Genomic DNA, 20,362 nt, shown 5'->3' with positions numbered 1-20,362 from the left:
GAAATCTTTTTTACTTCTTTTATATGTTGCTTTTAGAAATAGTCTAAGAAGTAGGAAAAATTTGTAAAAGAATAGGTTCATACACCAAAATTTCAACTCTTAATTATTAAGAAGAAAAAATATATTTTTAACAGATTGTTAAAAAAATTCTTCTCAAAAACAATTATTTTTATTATTGTAATAAGACTGTAACTATGAAAGTGCAATAAATATGGATAAATCTTAATAGTTGGCATCTCTAGACTAAAACAAAATAGAATGAAAACACTCTCTAAACTACTTTTTGATACAGCAACATCGAGAGAAAATGATATAAGAAAACAGAATGGACAAATGGCAAAGAGTTAGAACACTCACTGTTTAAAAAGTGATGAAAAAAAAAGCATTTTTTAAAGTTTAGGATGTTTCTAGAATTCTGATGCGTCTATGAATAAAATTCTTAATTTCAAACATTATAATTAACATCATAATAAGCTAAATAAATAGACACTTCATGAACGTCTAATACGAATTTGATTCCTAGCAACTCTCAAATAAGGTGAAAAATCTCAGCAGAAAATTCTGCAGAATGATGCAACACAGATATTATTACACCATTAATGAAATTTGACACAACTCTCACAAGAAAAATAGACGAAGAAATAATAGAAAAATAGTTAAAGTATAGAGCAGTTCCGTGGCCCAAACCCTTCAATTAAATTTAGACTGCAATTTCAAAATTTTAAGAATATTCTTACGGGAAAAGAATACAGAAATTAGGTTGATCAGTTATGCAGCACAAAACTAAAGCATTAAAAAAAAAAAAAAAAAAAAAACGATAGAAAACTAAAGTAAAAAGGGAAAATATAATTGAAAAAACAGAAAATAGACATGCCACCTTTTATAAAAGCCTATCAGAAGATATATATATAATTAACGCACATAGGTTAAACCAAATCATAAAATGATAATTCCCACTTAAAAAAATTTTTTTCTAAAATAAATGCTTCATTTTTATACTGCGAAAATTAATTACAATCGAAAGAGGGTAATACAACACAAAAATAGAATATTTATGAACTTTAATTGTAAGTTAAAATTATTCATTAAAATTATGAAATAAACTGTTAACATTAAGACAAAAATTAAAATGAGTTCTACAATTTACATATTCATTAAAGAAAATTAGTAGATGTATCAAGACAGACAAAAAAAGGAAAAGAAAATTTACATAAGTATTAAAAGATATCTTTAGACAGGGTTTCCCACTCAATTTCAGAAAGAAAAAGAAAAATCCTGGAATTTTCCAGGTATATCAGGTAAATTTCAAATTCAGTCCACATTTTATCGATTTCCTGCAGTTTTTCATCAGAAAACTTCGTTTTTTTTACATGAAATGCCAAACATTAGATTTTGTGAGCAAAAAAAAAACAAAAATCATTGAGGATGGAAGCATGTCAGTTTGACTAAAATGTGAAATTTTTTCAATAAATAATTGTAATAGATGTTAGAATTTGTTATTGACAATTCAATTCCAGGTTTTCCTGCTCTCCCAGACCTGTGGGAGCCCCGATACATGGAATTAATAGGTGAGCTTTTTATCATATTTAATTTAGTAAGTTTTTAAAAATAAACTCTGAACATCTCAAGTGGAAGATTTTTCATTTCCCCCCTCAAGATGATGGCCAGAAAACTCCATGTGCCGCCGACAATAATCCCTTTCACAGTGCATGATGCTATAGACAATTACCAGTTGCAATATTTCAAAGCTGTGTGGAATTTTGTTTTCATTAAATTTATATCAAAATTCAAATTTTAAGGAGAAAATTGGAGCTGACAAGAGCAATTTTATCATTTTTTGGGGAGTTGGGGTCAGTTGGTATGCGTGAAATAAGCTTGCCACAAAGAGAAAAAATAGATTACTTGAATTTGAAGAATCTGTATTTACTTGAAGCAAGCATGCCTCATGAGTGAACTTAAGATATATCCAATTTAGCAATTTCAATATATAATACAGCACATATCTCTAATATTTCATTAAATGAAGAATAAAAATAGATTATGAGGAGGCAAGTAATAACAAACTGACCTCTTCAACTTCTTTGGTTACATACGCTGCAACTTTAAAGGAGCTTAAATAGTCATTAGCCCAGAGCTCTTTTTGTTCAATACCTTCTTGAGTTCTATCCAAAAGCTCATCAATTGCTTTGTTGTCATAATGGATTGTATCATCTAAAAAGTTTGAAAATAAGCATAATTAAAAAGGAAAAAAAAAAAAAAAAACAAGATTTGAATCAAAACAAAAAACATCATTAACAAAAAAAACATCTATCTTTAACTAAATATGCACTATTATATCTAACACGTAGAAAAGCTATGACCAAATAATAAATAAAAAAATACTGAAATGGCAGAGTGATGCAGATTTGTCAGAATTTTTTTTATATTAATGAACACATAAAGATAATACATAATAAAAAAATACAACTCAAAAAATAATGAGCTCAGCAAAAACACTTAAAAACTAAAGTCTAGAAGAAAAAAATTCAATACACAAATTTAGAAAATTTATTTAAAATCAGGGTTAGGTAATGATAAAACTAATTGAAAGCGTTAAAAGCGATGAGTCTAACAATGATGCTTAGGAAAACATACCTGTGGGTTAATAAGAAGTCTAATAAATACTTATGTTTTGAGTAGAAATTTTAGCTCAAAATATAGCCTTACTTAAACTTAAATTATCAGTGTAAAATTTTTAGTCAAAAATTTTCTTAACATAGAACTTCCAGCTGCTTTTTTATTAGCATAGAGTGATCTATACATAAAATCAATTGAAATGCACTGGTAATTGTAAAATTAGATATGAAGCATTTTCTCACCTTTTCCTTCGTCATCTTTGAAAAGATCTTCAGTACCAAACCTTAAGATATCATCAAGTTCTTGTTTAGACATAGTATTTGAACGGCTGCCTAAGCCAGGTCTCACAACCAAATGAGTAAGCATCATTTTTTTCTTAGCTACCTAAATTTTTTTAAATAACAAGAAAAAATTGATTGAACAGAAAGTAATAAAGATTCAAAACACATTATTTTAGAAGTAAATTATATTCACACCTGTGTTATTCTTTCTTCAACAGATGCTCTTGTTACAAATCTATAAATCATAACTTTATTAGCTTGACCAATCCTGTGAGCTCGACTGAAAGCCTGATAAAAAAATATATATATTTAGTTATTCAAGAATTATTACATTTTAAGTTTTACTAAAATCACAATTCATTCAACTAACCTGGATATCGTTGTGAGGGTTCCAATCAGAATCATAAATAATAACAGTATCAGCTGTAGCCAAATTTATACCTAAACCACCCGCTCTTGTGGATAGCAAAAATGCAAAATGGGGTGATCCAGGAGCTAAATTGAAAAAACAAATAAATGAATTAAAAATAACTATACATTTAACATATTATATAAAAATAGTCTCATACTTAAAACATATGCGTTCCAGGTAAGTGCAAATGACACCAAGATTTTTTTTTTTTTTTTAAAGTAGAGCTGCTTAATTTTTGCTGTGTTTCTTGCTTTTAAAATCTTCCTGACAAAAATGGTGGAATTACCCAAGACTAACATTCATACTTGTGCCAAGATTCATTGATTTATATGATAATGTAAATCTTGATTTGCACTAAGTCATAAGAAAACCACTTATTTGAATATTTACAAAACATTTTATTAAGATTGCCTAATTTTTTTTATCTTTAATTTTAAATTTCTTTTTAAATATTTTAAATATTTATTAATTAAAATTACAGTACCTGCTGTTGTAAAAGAAAATCTCATTTTTTGAAATGTTTTAAAAATTTTGCAATCTTATCACGTTAAGAGGAAAAGTGAAAATTTAATATAATTTTTAAAAACTTTTGAGAGCTAAAAAAATACTGAATATAGATTTATTTTTACAAGAATTATAATAAAGAGGTCAAGCATTTTTAAAAATTGGAGATATAGTTCAGGTAGATTAAGAAATAAAATAAGTTAATTTAAACAAAGGAGACAAAGTTTATGGGGTAGTTTGATTACTAACTAACCATTAAAACGATCAATAGCTTCCTGCCTTTGACTACCAGTGATACCACCATCAATTCTTTCATATTTGTAACCTTCAGCTTCCAAAAAGTCTTCCAGGATGTCCAACATTTTTGTCATCTATATAAAAAAAAATACAATATTTTAAAAAAAGTATGTAAATATGCACAACTGCCAACACAAAAAGAAAGAAAAAATTCAGTAGATAAGTAGTAAACATTGATTGCACTGTTTTGAATCTCTGTAGCAACACCTTCATATGTAAACTTGCACTGAAGTAACATATTGATGTTATTTCTGAGGAAGGGAACAAATTTTCTTTAATCTTAAATGTACTTTATTTCTTAGAGAAAATAAAAGAGCACTAAACACTTAACACAACTGCCAATATTTGATAATTTCCTAGTATTTCTAAAATTGAATAATCTTGCTGACAAAAAAAGTTAAAGGTTAGAAGAATAAACTTAAAAAATGGTTTAGAATAACAAACTAGCTCACATAAATATACTATGCTATATTTTTTCATATCTAATTTTCAATATTGAATTTCCTTCAGACAATTGTTATAAAAAATTCTTTCAAAAATAGGTGCTCAACCATTTTTAGAGAAAACTTAATAACTATGAGGCTCACTTTAAATAAATTAATTTAAATCTGCAGCAAACAAAAAATAGTATATGAAAGTTAACTGAAAAGAATTTCTTCAGCCACTTTCTAGTTTCCCGGAAACTTTGAGAGGGGGTGGAATTTAGTGAAATTCTACTAAAAAATTCAGTAAAATGTAGTAAACTTCTCTAGCTGGTAATATGAAAAGTGAAAAAGATAATGACAGTCATTAGCAATTAACTATACATTTAATTTTATTGTCCTAAAATTACAGTGAAAGTGGATTTCCATTTTTGGATAATATATATATAACAAATATGCAATTGACTTTCCATCATTATTGTTAGTCACCAGAAAGAAAAATAAGAAAAAATTGGCACCGATATGATCATTAACTTAACATTTGGTAATATGATAAAAGGGGGGGGGATTTCTTTACATTTCTCGATTAAAATCATTGCATTTGATATCTTTTTCAATAGTATTTTTTAAGTCATAAAATTAAGATGCTTTGACCAGATCTTAATGTCAATTGACCAGATCTTAATGTCAATTGACCAGATCTTAATGTCTAATTTTTCTAAAAATAAATCTTATTATTGAATTAGGTATGAAAGAATGAAGCCCTTTCTAGTCAAACAGCAGCTGTATCAAATATCTAAGTCATTGGAAATTAATTTTAATATACTTTACAGAGAAGATGTAAAAAAAATATATATTGTCAACTTTAACAGTAAGAAACACTTATTATACAGTAGTGAATAAGAAGTACAATAAATTTTGACTGAAAACATTAACTCTTACAGATCAATAATTCATTAAAAGTTTTAAACACAAACTTCATCCTCTATTTTTCTTTTAGGGAAATAATATAAATTTTATTGGATTGTGCAATTTTATTGTTATTCAGCACACTCTAAAAACAAAAAACAAAAAAAAAAAAAAACTGCTAAGAAATTAATGCAAAGAAAACAAATTTAAGCACCAAATATACTAACCTGAGAAAAAATTAGAACTCTATGACCTTCATTGTTTAATTTTCTTAACATTTTTGATAGAAGTAGGAGCTTTCCACAAGCTTTTATTAAAGCTGATCCCTCATAAGCTCCATTTGGAAGTTTTGGAGCTTCCTACAGCAACAAAAATTTTTTTACTATAACATCAATTTGAAAAAACAAAAAAAAAAAGAAAAACACAGAATACATTGAAAATTATAATGTTACCTGAGCAGCCGCAGGGAATAAGTAAGGATGATTACAGCATTTTTTCAAGTCCATCATGATGTTTAACAGAGAGACTTGATGTCCACCACCTTTAGCATTTAAGGCTTCAAAGTTTCGTGTTAAAATAAATTTATAGTATTTCCTGTAACACAAAGGGAAAATATATTACTTAAAAATATCATATTAAGACATTGATGGTTTCAATATACATAATAGATTAATTAATTCTATTATATATGTATTAAGTAGAATTAATAATGTATGGGATATTTTGTTTAAAATAACTTGACAAAACATACCCCCATTTTATTTTTTTTTGAAGTCAATAATTACTAACGAAAAAAATTAATACACAGTATTAAAAAAAAGTGGACAAGGGATTATACACATTGTTCATCAAAACTTACTTTTGCATTGAGGCTAAATCTACTCGAACGATGAATTCGCTTTTGGCTGGTATATTCTAGAAAAAGAAACAAAGAAGAGTATTATTAGGTTTACTTGTGATAAGACAAGAAATATCTTAAAAAATTGAGACCAATTGAAAGCCCAAAGCACGATAAAATGCCAGGAAAAATATGGTTTGCAAAATGAAATAAATGAAAATTATTTAGTAAAGCTTAACATCCATTGAAATAAAATTATAAAACTAACAAAGATGCACTTTATATAGCAAAAATGAGCAAAATGACTGACGAGTTAAATCAGCATTTTATCAATAATCAACAAAAACCAAATTACTTTTTTCAGCGCCTCTTTAGCAGTTTACAAAATGTAGATACTATTACCAAAAAGCTGTACAAGCCAAATATTTCTCACCATTATTAGAGTCATCTATTTATTCAAAAGGATAAGCTCATACAATGAAAGGTTAAAAAGATAGCCTTTGGTAACCAAAAAAAAAAACAATGCAATTTTGTACAAGTTATGATTGGTAATCAATAAAAAAATTATAACTAAGAGATATTTTTTAAAAAAAATCATAGTACAAATTCTGTACATTTAGTAAGTTATGTGACATTTCGGCTTACTTATTTCTTGATGCTTAAGTAAAGTTTTTATTGGTTATGAAATATTCCAGTAATCTACTTTATTGCTTTTTAATAAGACACATCTAACACAGCTATTTTTTCTGAAAAAAAAAAAATAATAATAATAATAAATAACAATAAATAACCTTTAGGACATCAGCTTTCAACCTTCTCAATAAATGGCAACCAAGCAAATCGTGCAATTTTTTAACCTGCTCTTCCTTTGCTAAATCGGCAAACTCATTCAGAAAACCTTGAAGGTCACTAAAATTAAAGGATACAAAACTTAGAATATATATTTCCTTTATTGATATTTCTACAATAAAAACAGACAACAGAGAACAGTCTTAACAAAATCGAATGGTTCAAGAGAGACAAGTTAGTAAAAATTGTTATATGCAGGTTAGAGAATTTTGCTTGTATTTAAATAAATGTTATAAAATCTTTAAAGGGCGTGAAAAGTTCTGACACTTTAATTACAAAGGAAATAACAAATATAATAAAGGAGAGTGAAAATAATAATTTCCTTCAAGTTGAATTTTATTATATTGCGGTATTGTTGGAACAAACTAAGAGAACTAGTTTGAAATAAATACATAGAACAAATTTGATGCAAGGTAATTCAAATTTTATTAGATAGGAGCAAATTGACATACGAGCAAGGTTACTGAATAAATTAAACTCGTATCTCGAGGTATCACTGTATTGGAAAACACGAAATTTATGTATAAATAATGACTGCATATTAATAATTCTATTTTGAAGTTAAAAATGAACTATGGCGTAAACAGTGTTTTCCAAAGTTATGACTTTTGTGTACCCTTTCTAAATTTTTCATAACGCTGTGTACCACTAATAGAAAAATGAATGTATTTTTTACTATAAAAAATTGCATAAAAGTTAAAAATCACAACTGGCTGCTGACACCACTCATTATTATTAACTGTTAACTCTGCAAAAAAAAGCCGATAGAAAAATATGTAATCGTAAATTTTGTTTTGTTGCAAGATATTTTGCATAAGAACACGTACCCCCGCTAAACTTTTCCCGTACCCCTGGGGGTACGCATACCACACTTTGGGAAACACTGGCGTAAATAATTATCTTTTAACTTTACGTCTTTTTCCCCAATAGGATTTATTTTATGTCATTTACCAGACATCTATTTTATAGAAATCTAGAAGACACCATGTTTAATTTTTAATAGAAGGATCGAAAACACTTACTTGAAATTAGCTGCACTCAAAAAATTTAACAAATGGAAAAGTTCTTCTAAATTGTTTTGTAAAGGTGTTCCGGTAAGCAACAATTTGTAATTGATTTTGTATCCATTTAAAATTCTAAAAAACTAGAAAGAAAAAAACAAAAATTAAGGCAACATAACACAATTTTTTAAACATGTTAAACATATTCAAGAACATGCAAACCTTTGATTGATTGTTTTTCAGTCGATGAGCTTCGTCAACTACAAGAACTTGCCAGTCAATAGAACCAAGCATCGTTGTGTCGATGCAGATCAGCTCGTATGATGTAAGCAAAACGTGAAACTTTATTTGGACATCTTTCTGCAATTCAGATAGAATTTTTTTTTTAAATTTTAGGTTAATAATTATCAAACTAACAATTAATATTTTAAATCAGACATTAATTTTGAACATTATGCAAACATAAAAATATAATGAAAGAACTATATTTATAGATTTGCAGAAACATAATGAACTTTATTGCAATTACCTATTTATAAAACCAAGTATTGTAATTAGAACTTTAACTATTAATTACAATTTAATACATACAATCCAAAATTACTAAAAAAATTATTAAAAACTTCTCACTATAAAAATTAAAAATAAAAAAATATGGTAAAATCGTAAAAATTTTAGTCTTATTTTTGAATGTTTTTAAGGGAACATTAGACATGTTATAAGAGACTTATCTTTAAATATTAGTTAACTACAGTTGTGCAAAGAATATGAGAATTTTATTTTTAATTTCAAAAATAATCTTAAGGTTTTGTTGTAATAGCTCGAAATATTAAATCAGGAAATCGGACTTTACAAAAATTGACTTGCTTAAAACTTGATATAATTTATTTTTAATTATGATTTGACCTTCTTCACTTATTGTAAAAGAAATATTTAACAAGAACAATATAAGATTTATACTATTTAAACTTTAATTCCTAAGATTAAATATTGAATTGAGTAGAATTTCATTTATCTGAATCGCCCATGATCCAAATTTTATCATTAGGATTATAATTGATGCTACCTTAGATCAATGGTACAAAAAACTAAAGCTAATTGGTGACCATCAAATTTTAAATCCAAGAATCGCATGTAAGAATAGAAGTTACTTGATTAAAATCATGCTACAAGTTTAAACATTGTTATTAAATGATGGTTGAAGAGCTTTATTTCTTAATTTTAATTGTTTTCATTTTTGTTAATACTGAAGTGCTTTGTTTCGAATCCTTTCAGTATGCAACGAAAAAAAAATTTTAAGTTCAACCATCTTTTGATTTTAATTTTTCGAAAACTAATAAGCTTTAAACAAACTTTGTTTCTTTGGCAAGAAATAACCTTTTACCTAATTGTTCAATCAATCCAAATATGGTATGACCAGGGGTCTGTCTAGGTTTTTCTGACAGGTACCTATTTTTTGAAAATTTAGACGTAATTTGTGAAAAATTAAAAATTATATTAAGAAATCAACACAAAAATATGGATTTATCGTTTCTTAAGGGATACAAAAATGAAATTTTAAGAAAAAGTATTTTGTGAAACTACCGTTTTTCCAAAATTGAATTTGTGAAACTACCGTTTTTCCTAAAGTTGAATTTGTGAAGGTACCGCTAAACGGTAGTAAATTCGGCCTGGACAGACCCCTGATGACACCAATGAACAGTTATAATAATGATGAAGCAGTACAAATATTACAATCACAGGCTACTTAAAGAAATTTAACTATTTATAATTATTCGGGTTATTTAAAGTATCTTTTATAATAAAAAAAAGCTTACCTTTATGCGGGATACTTTTCCGCTAACTTTGCTACTGCGTACAGCACCCTCTTCTAGAGAAAATTCATGTTCCCTAATAACTGCTCTGCTGTCTTTGTCACCTATATATGTGACAACATAAAAGTCTGGGGCCCAGGTTTCAAACTCTCTCTCCCAATTGATTATAGTAGAAAGAGGCGCACTTACTAAAAATGGTCCCCGACAGTGCCCCTGAAACACAATTTTTTTTATCAATTTAGAAAAGCAAAGGGACAAAATAATAGATTAATGAACAACGAAAAAAATAAATTATGAGTTTTCTTGTTAGTTAAATTTAAAAATGACAAAAACATTGATCAGATACAAAAATTCTACAACTCTACAGAGCAACAAATAAATCTTTAAAATTAAATAAAGATATTAAGAATTAAAGTTAACAGAAATAGATATAACAAATATTTTATTTGATAAAAAGATTGCTAATTGTTACTAAAAATCTGTAATCTAGTACACGAAAGTCTAAAAATGTCATCACTGTCATGAACATATTAGAATCATTTAAAGGTGATCAGTTTCATTGCTTACCTTGAGTTTGAACAGTAACTTTTCATATAAAGTGCTGTGAATTTTATAGAAAAATGTCACAAGGAATCACTAAATGGAAAGTTTACAACAGCTTGCAGCAAATTAATTTAAATTGCATCTGTGATTATTTAATGTTTTTATGTGATGACATTGAAATTATGCTAGATTTGAACATAGGAACTATTACTGGAAAAGTAACATCACTATGGATTTTCCCAAGAATGTAATAAAAACATTTAACTAATGGATTGAAGATATTTCCTCAGGTTTATCAACAGTTTACTTCATTAGTGTGAACCAACTAAAATTGACAAACATTACTCAAGTGTCCATTTTTAAGTAATGTTTGCACATCTGCCAACATTGGAGAAATAAAATAACGAAGATTTTACTATCCGACCCAATTTTGGGCTTACGACTACTGATGTTCAACTACGTAGCCTTGTAATTTTGAACCCAATCCAGAAGACAAGGGAACTCTTGGATCAAGTATTCGGAGAAATTTGCTTCTTGGAGGACTTTTTTTATGGAACTAACCCACATTTGTGTTAAATGGAGAGGAAAACTGCAAAAACCTTTCACGGTTAGCCTGACTATAAGGGGATTCTAACCCGTGATCTGTCTACCACTGAGGATATTTCACGTCAGCACTGTGGCCGGTGCAAGCCGCATGCGGAATTCGTACCGACCAGTCATCACTGGGATTTGAACCTGGGTTCACCTCATTGGAAAGCGAACTCTCTATCCCCTGAGCCATTACGACTCAACTTAAACAATTAACATTCAACATACTGCAGTACTGACAATAGCACCATCTGTTGAGGAATAAGAGAAGTATTTTTGCCATCAATGGATATTTTATCACTTATTTTCCTTCCCCCCCCCCTTTTTTTTGAATTTCTGCAACAAATACGGAGAAATTTTAGTATATACAAGTAAACAGGAGATAGTTGTAAAATACAGGAGTCTTCATTGAAAAATAGGAGACTTGGCAGGCATATGCTTGACATTTAAAATAATTTTATAACAAATTATGAAACTTTAAGGGTCATAATTATACATAATTGTGACATTTTATTTCTCTCTTATGTGCTTTTTAGATATTAAAGAATGGTAGGGCAATGCTTACAGGCAAACTTTTCTTCCTACTTCATTTAAAATTTGAATTACATATAATTTTCTATAATTTTAACTCATTATATGTTTATTAAAAAAAACACCTAATAAAATAGTAGGATGTTAAGAATTAACATAATACTTACTTCTTTATAAAGGGAGTATAAAAATACTATAGTCTGTATAGTTTTTCCCAGACCCATTTCATCAGCTAATATAGTGTCTGTACCATTAGCCCAAGAAAATCTTAACCAGTTAACACCTTCTAACTGATAGGGATGAAGTTCATTACCAGTTGCATCAATAAAGGATGGCTGTTTTTCGTATTTCTTTTTGGGCTAAAAAAATTAATTCAACACATTTGAATAACATCTCGATAATACATTTTCAATTATATGTAATGCAAAAGCAAAACAATCATTTGAACAGGGATACAATAAATGAACTACCAAACCATTACTATAGGGTTAGACAACAATGAAAGCATAATCTGACAAGGAATGTTCATAAAATGACAATCTGACAAGGAATGTTCATAAAATGACAATCTGACAATTCAATGTTTTGCAAGCACGCAATTAAAATATAAATGAATTCTGAGTCTTTTAAAAAATATGTTGCGTTTGAAGTTTAATTAATAAAATTTGTTTTGGTAGCAATACATTTTTACCTACGAAATATGGCTAAATTATCATAAAACTAAGTTAATCATCATTTAGATTTAAAAATATCTTCGTCACGAAATAATAGTTTTCATGTAGAGTGTTCAAGCTTTAAAAAAAAATGAATACTTAGCATCCAATGAACAAGAAAAAGCTGACAACATCAAAAACCTAACCTATTTTAGGTATGGATTAAATAATTGTTTCGGAAAACATAAGTTATTAGCATCTAAATGAATTATTGTTTGCTATATATGAGAACATATCTTTTGTACGAAAAACACACCGGCTAGGAAAAGGATTACTGGTGCAAACTAATATTCCAAAACAAAATTTGCATGTTAGGAAATTAAATATAACATTCTTATTTACAAAATCTAATGGAATTCCGAGAAAAACTAAAAACTTTAAAAAAAATTAGTATTTCTCAAAATAACAAAGCATTAATTGTAATTCAAACACTGTCTTTTAAACTAATAGCTGAATATTTCAATTTTATAGTCTAATGTCATTAATAAGTTATTTGGTCTCTTTCATGACACCGAGCTTTAAATTTCTTTAACTTTTTTAATATCATTTAACAGTTAGTGGTTGTTAATAGTTTTAACGATTTAATAATTCTTCTATTGATATTTTAAACATTTTTTTCAGAAAATTAAACTACAACAAAAAGTTCAAATCTTAAGGAACATTCATACTGAATGTGGTTTCGGTTTGATGATTCTAACTTTAAATGCTCCAACCAAATTCTCAATTTCTGAATGTATGTTTTATATAAATTTCGTATTTTGATAAAAAGTGACAAAAAAAATATTGTTGTTGCAGTGTTGGAAAATATTCTGTATTAAAATGAAGTGCTTTCGAAACATTTGACTTGTAAACAAAATAAATTTATAACAAAATGAGAAAGAAAGAATAACTCTACTCTTCTCTTAAGATGTAATTCAATTAAACTTAATCAGCACAGTTAGGAGCGGGCTCTAAAAACTCCATGCTGGGAAACAGTCCCACGGCCTTGCTAATATTATAAGAGTAATAAAATACTATTTAAACACCGCATTAGTTTATACTGCTTAAATTATACTCAAAGAGGTCGCTTTTCACCAAATAAAACTTGAAAAGAAAGAAAAGCACTTATAATTAATTCCAAAATAAAACAAGCTCATAAATAAATTAGTGGACTAACCACTCAATTAATGCAAAAAAAGATAAAACTCACAAGCACACAAATGCACTATTACTGAGCAAGCTAATCAATTAAGCAAATCAATAACTTAGCAACCAGCAAAAAATGTATGAAGAAAACATCTAAATTCCTAATTGAATATTATATCTAAGAGGTAATAAATATATTTACCTGAGTTTTAATTACTTCCTCCTGCAGTAAAGCAAGAGTAAACATAAAATTAAAATTAGTACACTAGAAATCTTTGGAATAAACCAGATAACCCATATAACTAAACCAGACTAAACGGATGGATAACAGCAATCACCACTTACGTTAATCACACAAGTAAGAAAAATGAAAACATTCTCCTTCATTCTTCATTTCTATGGTTAATGTAAATGGCATTTACTGTTTTAGTAAAATTTGAAGCAATTTACAATATTTATACATTAAGAATTTAATCAAAATGTCTTTAGAGATACTATGTTTAATTACTCCACACACAAATCATTAAGGAAACTTAATACCAGGAAATAAAAAAGGTTGAAAATTATGTGAACTTAGATCAGATATTCAAAAGTCAAAGAAATTTTCATATCTGATTTAAACAACTCTAAAAAAATGAAGAATTTTAAGATAAAATCCAAATAGTAAATTATTAATTATTTGCATTAAAAATATATATGTAAAGAAGTTCATAAGTCTAATGCTAGGACAAATGTATTAAATTTCACAAAAAATAATTTATATAAAATTTAAGTCTAAATGAAAAACATTATGTACTATAGTTACAGAATTCTAAATTTAAGATTTCGAAGAAAAAAAATAATGACTTTTCCTACAAATTAACATTTGAATATGGGCAGAGTAAAGTATACTTTGTCTAAGCCAGTTGTGCTTTAATTAAATAAAAGAAAAAAAGCGGAAAGATTTGCAACTTTTAAATCAACATTAGCTAAACACTCATTAAGACTCGTAAAAGATCTCTTATAGTTATAACTTAACTACATTAAAAGGAGTCTAGTCTGCATTAAACCTTCTTTTCTTCCTTCATAAGATCGTGGTAAGTACAGTTTCTACCAACTTAAGTCAATAGGAAACTATTTACTCATTTATAGATTTATGCATTCATATGATAACAAATTTAGAAAATAAAAAATTCCACTTAAGGGTTTTGTTTACATAAATGTGGGTAACAGAAAGGCTAACACGAGATAAAGAAAAAAAGGTAATGAATGCGTTCTTTACCTTATCATTTCTCAACAAGTTTATTTGTAGTTATATTAACACAGAATTTAATGACTCAGTTACTATAATAAGCACAGAAGTTTACAGCCAATTCCTTACAGTCAGTAAAATTTTAAAAATCTCACCCACCTTCCTATCAAAAACCAAGATAGTCTTAAAATCAAATTAATTTTAGGTAATAAATTAAATCATTCATTTTTATAAATCAATCTCAATCCTTAAATGTTTCAATATGACTAAAAAAGGGGACTCTATAAAAGGTATAAGCGAGTAAAAAGTAAATTTCAGGCAAAAGGTCTTTCTTGTAGAAAACCAGACTTTTTCGTTTTTTTGGAAAAAAGAACAATTGTAAGTGTTAAAATTCACCCCCCCCTCCTAACAATTATAAAATTAACATATTGGTTCAGTCTAACTTCAAACGTAAATCCATGATAATAATTCTATTATCTACCTAAATACCCATATTGTTTAACTTATTTATGTGACAACTCATATTTTTGAATGGTTGTAAATAAAATTTTTGATTGAGTTTTAATGAATTTAACTTGCAAGGATTACGTGAATAAGGCTCGGTCATTAAAGTGACCTCCTTCCTAAAGACTTTTTTTTCCTAAGTTAAAGACACTTGCAGTTGAAAACCACATTTATTGATATTGTACACAATTTTATTGACATTTAACTTTTTTTGACATAGAGCTATCAATTGAAAGAGTAAAAACTTCTACTTTATTAAATGTTTGAAAAAAATTTTCTTTGCTGCAATGATCAAAGATGTAAGCAAAAATACAAAGAAACTCACACATGTGTAGCTAAGTGTTAAGATGAATTATTTTATACCATAACAAAATAAGATAAATACTAAATTTGGCCTTATTAATGAGGGCTAGCATTTAAGCCGTAGATAACTTTCGTCTCTCATTTCAATTTCATATTTAAGTTTTGATAATGTTTGCCTATACATTAAAAATTAGAGATTTTATAAATTAGTTTTTCAACTATGCTTTTCTTCTTCTTAGTATTATCTGAATAATTCATTTCACAAAGCTTTCCTTTAAAATCTTGAAAAATAAATAAAAACTAAAAGGAATAATGGAAATTAAATACATCAAATTATGCAACCTTTTTTATGGAGTAATTAAATAAGATCATTGAAAAATTAGACATATCTCTTAAGATATTTCAGCATAACATGAGTATTTACTTACATCTACAGTGGGCTTATCGGGAGGAGGAGTCATGCGATTTCCAGTGTCATCTCTAACATCCTTAGCTCGCTTGCTTTTGCTGCTTTTTCCTTTACTAAATTTTTTACCCTGATTTTCAATGACGCTTCTAAAAAATAATTATATAATTTCAAACGCATGTACTCTATTAAAAAATTTATTAAAAGCAAATTTTACATTGAATTGCCAAACTTTGCCTTTTATCAAAAAATCAAGCGAGTATATTAACTGAAAGCTGAAGTTTTTCCAAAGAAATTGCTTTCGAAATTCTTATGTCAGCATCATATTCTTCAAGCATTTAAATGTATTTTTTTTCTATTATTATTTATACATTTTCGAAAGCTATTGCTTTACAATTTTCAAAAAACTTTTGAAGAATCGGAATCAGCATGTTAATACTTTGTTGAGTGAACAAATTTAATTGATAAATTAGATAGTAATTGTGCATTTTTCAATAGGTACAACTAACTATTGCCTAACTGGAAAATCTCTCCAAATTTAATTGATAAATTAGCTAGCATTTGTGCAATTTTCAATTACAACTAACTATTGCCAAACTGGAAAATCTGTCCGATCAGTCAGCAAAATATTAAGATAGTATGAAAATGCTTGTAGTTTGCTTTCTGCGGCTGCTCATGCAAGACATTTCCCTTTATCACTAGAAATTGTTCGTAATTAATACTTTGATTTGGAAAAAATGAGAAAAAATCTTGTGCAAGTCTTGCAAATATAAAATTTATTTATTAATTTTTTTTTTTTTTTTTTTGTTATTCAGAAGGAGATTCAAAATAATTTTAAAAAAAAAAACACTTTTACTGAATATTTGAAAAGCTTTAAAAAAATTTTTTTTTTAACTGAACACTAGGATTGGGCGATATTGAAATTTTAATGTTGCAATGTGTCGTCACTCTAACATCGCAATGTTTTGTATTTGATATTACGTAATTCAAAATCCTTATTTTTTGATTAATTGATTAAGGCAATTATATTTTTGAAATAAACTCAATCCTCAGTTACTTTACAAGAAATGTTATAAACTTGTCTAGTTATCAACAATAAACTGTACTTTTTTAAAATCAATAAATCACATCAGTGGCATAACACATTGAAAATAAAAAAAAAATAAAATAGAAAATAAGGTGGAATTGTGCAAAAGGGAGACAAGCAGCAAAACTTAGCCTGCCACAGCTTATGTCATTAAATAAGTAATTGTATATGTAAAATCAACATAGAAATGAACACTGCACCAGCATTCATAAAAGAAAAGAAAAAAAACATTGCTGATGAATTCTGGTAGATTAAAAAGTTAGGAACAGCTGAATCAAAAATCACGTAAATTCCGAGCTGAAGAGTAGAGTCAGGTGCATCTAAGCTACCCAAAAAATAAACTACATTTTGTTTAATGCAACAAAATTAAATTATTACAAAGAGAAAAAATTACTATTATTTCCTTAACCCCTTGACATATGAAGGCGTTTGAGAGACGTCATTTGCTTCTTATGTCAAAACAATAATTGATGTGTCTCAGACGTTTTCAACACACAGATGCTATTTTGCTCCGGACAGCATATAAATATTTTAGATTCTTGGATTAATAAATTCAATTTAGTAGGATTTTTATCCACCACTATTTCTAAATAATTAGCAAGTTTACATAATTCACCACTTTATAGTAGTAATGTCATGCTATACCTTTCAAAAAGCAAGCAAAAATAGTCAAATATTTTAAAAATTTTGTTTGTAGTTATTTAATGTTTTTTTAAATTATTTTGTCAAGTCCAGAATCTCTATCAACATTCTGTTGTGAGTTGTTGTCAGTGCAATCAAAGATCATTTCTATATCAAGAAATTAATAATTCTGCATAGTTTAGAATTTTAAAATGATATGTCAAGGGGTTAGATTAACTAGGCTAGAAATTTACAGAACAAGAGAAAATTTTCAGGAAAAGCCTTACCTTAAATCCCAGTAGTAGTTTACAGCCTTTTGAAAATCAGGGATGTCAAAACTCTCAGTTATCGCTCCATCTTCCCATGTAGATTGGTCGTAAGGTAGATCACGCCACTTCACAAAATAGTTAATTTTTCCATCCCTCAGTGTTCTACAGGAGTAAAAAATCAAACATCAAACACATTGTAAGCAAGTTATCGAAAACAAACCTCGTCAACCTATGGCAACTTACTTATGGTTGATGATTTTGTGAACTTGTAACCACTCAGGACGAATACCATAACGATAAAATCTTTCTTCTAAGTTGTACAAATTATCTGGAGAGTTTCGATCTCCATTCTTTTCTGTATCTAAACCACTGCTTCCATCATCTAAAGCAGGAGGCTCGTCCATGTCATTTTTGCGTGCATAACATCGAAACATTGCAGGATGGAAATAATCCAACTAAAAATAAAGTTACAAAACGTTCAAAATAATGAAAATGATTTATTTTATATAGAAAACTCACAATGACGACTAAGCTAATATATTTGTATAAACTGTAGCAAGGTGAAACCATATGGTAGAGTTTTAGATCTTAAACTTCATTAAACATGCTAAATTTCTAACAAACTCCACGTAAAACAGCCTAAAAGCTAGCTATAAGAATTTTCGTATTTTCCCAGGAGAAAGATTTACTGTGGTTAACTAAATTGTTTTGCTTACTTTACTTTATTATCATTGAGCCATTAGATTAGAAAAATGGATGGTAAGCTTTAGCACAGAACAATCTTTTTAAAATAATCTAAATAAATATCTTTTACTGACCAGTGTCTTTTCCTTCCAATTAATTTTAATATAAAATACTTGTTTTAAATAAATTACTTAAATTTTAAAACTTCAAATAGTAAAATCCATGCACCTGAGGGTATTTTTTTAAAATAAGTTAGAATAATCTGAGTTAGAAACTCATCAAAGTACATTACAGTTATCGATATTCTTATGATTTACAGTTTTCTTTAGGGGCCGTTCAAAAAGTACGTACACAAAAATGGAGGAATTTTAACCCCTCCCCCCTTTAGAGTGCATACATTTTATTAGTCTACCCCCATTTTTCATAAAAATTAAAATAATTATGTTTTAAATAAAATTAAATATTTATTTAAAATAATTTATTCCTTTAAATTATTGAAACAATAACACCCAAATTTATCTTCGAATCCATAAATAAAACAATCTAAGTCAAATTTAAATTTGGTGTATGCTTATAACGCACATACTTAGTATAATACCTCCCCCCCTTCAGGATATAAGTACTTTTTGAACGGCCCCTTATCACATTTATATATATAAAAAGAAACTAACAATTGTCATAAGAAGTCATTAATTCTATAGCTTACTTGTACTTCAGATATCCAAGAGCAATGCCAGTAGGATAAATCGTGGTATTTAACAAAAAATTCTCTATGTTTTTTAACGGGTGGTTTTTTTGAAGTAGATGGTTGAGGAGCGGGCTCTTCTTTCTCTTCCTCTTCTTTCTTTTCTTCTTCAACTTTAACTTCAGCCCATCTCCAGGTCAGTATTTTAGCTACTCTTCCTTTCAATGGTTCAGCCTATAGAAAAGATTTTCTTAAAACAATTTCAGCAATAACTTGTTTTACTTAAAAAATACTTCACCTGAAATTAGGTTAGGTTGTAGAATATTGGAGTAATTTGGCATTGTTTTTGAAAACCGTAGCACTAGCCATATTGAATTAGTGCTCGATTTTTTAAAACACTTTCACCATTAACTTGTTTTACTTAAAAAACACTTCACCTGAAATTAGGTTAGGTTGTAGAATAATTTGGCATCGTTCCTTCAAGCTATAACACTAGCCATATTGAATTGAAATAGTGCTAGAATTTGCTTAATCAGCTACCCTAAAATGTAATATTTAATCCTAAATTCTGTATAGATATGATTTAATTGAGTTATTTTATCATTTTAAATAGGGTAGGAACAAAATAATCACAATTTTGAAGTTATTTATAAAGATATTATTTCAACTTATCTTTGATACAATTACATACATGAAAAATAAACAGAGACTCACATTATTAGGAGTGTCCTATATAGAGACAAAGTCAAAAATATAAAAAATATAGAGTATTAAAGCTATGACAACCAATTTTAAATCAATACTTTAAAATTTGATAGTTTTTTTAACTTTTTTTTTTGTTTTGTTTTAAATAGAAAATTTGTTGACTATTGTCTATTTGTTGACTAAAAAAAAAATAATTACCAGTAATGTCAAGTATAAGATGATAATATTTAAAATCATTTACAGTAGTCTTAAACTATGTAAAATAATATATTTCTAATAAGGTCGCAATATCATAGTCTAAAAATTTATAACGAAGAGAAAAAGTTAAACTGCTTATTTCATCTATCAATGTATAATAAAATAAAAAAATTTAAATAATAAATAAAAATTACACTCTAAAAAATAATTTATTCAACTATGTTCT

The 20,362-nt window shown here is 27.6% G+C and overlaps 1 protein-coding gene across 10 annotated transcripts in view; it reads right to left on the bottom strand.

Annotated features, from left to right (window-relative positions):
* The window catches only part of Mi-2 (chromodomain-helicase-DNA-binding protein Mi-2 homolog), a 73,439-nt gene that overhangs the window by 36,030 nt on the left and 17,047 nt on the right, over positions 1-20,362 (bottom strand). For all 10 annotated transcript variants that reach the window (XM_087153124.1, XM_087153126.1, XM_087153130.1 and 7 more), the window contains 17 exons: positions 19,255-19,467; positions 18,108-18,319; positions 17,883-18,026; positions 15,910-16,036; positions 11,773-11,964; positions 9,947-10,156; positions 8,352-8,489; positions 8,151-8,272; positions 7,071-7,188; positions 6,301-6,356; positions 5,894-6,035; positions 5,669-5,800; positions 4,067-4,184; positions 3,268-3,392; positions 3,093-3,185; positions 2,859-3,000; positions 2,069-2,211 (listed from right to left, as the gene is read on the bottom strand). In XM_087153124.1, the coding sequence (XP_087009250.1) occupies positions 2,069-2,211; positions 2,859-3,000; positions 3,093-3,185; positions 3,268-3,392; positions 4,067-4,184; positions 5,669-5,800; positions 5,894-6,035; positions 6,301-6,356; positions 7,071-7,188; positions 8,151-8,272; positions 8,352-8,489; positions 9,947-10,156; positions 11,773-11,964; positions 15,910-16,036; positions 17,883-18,026; positions 18,108-18,319; positions 19,255-19,467 (2,427 nt within the window). The remainder of the gene's footprint in view (positions 1-2,068; positions 2,212-2,858; positions 3,001-3,092; positions 3,186-3,267; positions 3,393-4,066; positions 4,185-5,668; positions 5,801-5,893; positions 6,036-6,300; positions 6,357-7,070; positions 7,189-8,150; positions 8,273-8,351; positions 8,490-9,946; positions 10,157-11,772; positions 11,965-15,909; positions 16,037-17,882; positions 18,027-18,107; positions 18,320-19,254; positions 19,468-20,362) is intronic.

Source organism: Parasteatoda tepidariorum, chromosome 10 (genome assembly GCF_982258835.1).
Source record: "Parasteatoda tepidariorum strain Cologne lab strain chromosome 10, Ptep-v5.0, whole genome shotgun sequence".
Taxonomy (NCBI): Eukaryota; Metazoa; Arthropoda; class Arachnida; order Araneae; family Theridiidae; genus Parasteatoda; species Parasteatoda tepidariorum.
Note: the sequence above shows the minus strand (reverse complement) of the source record. Positions and strands in the feature narration are given on the sequence as shown.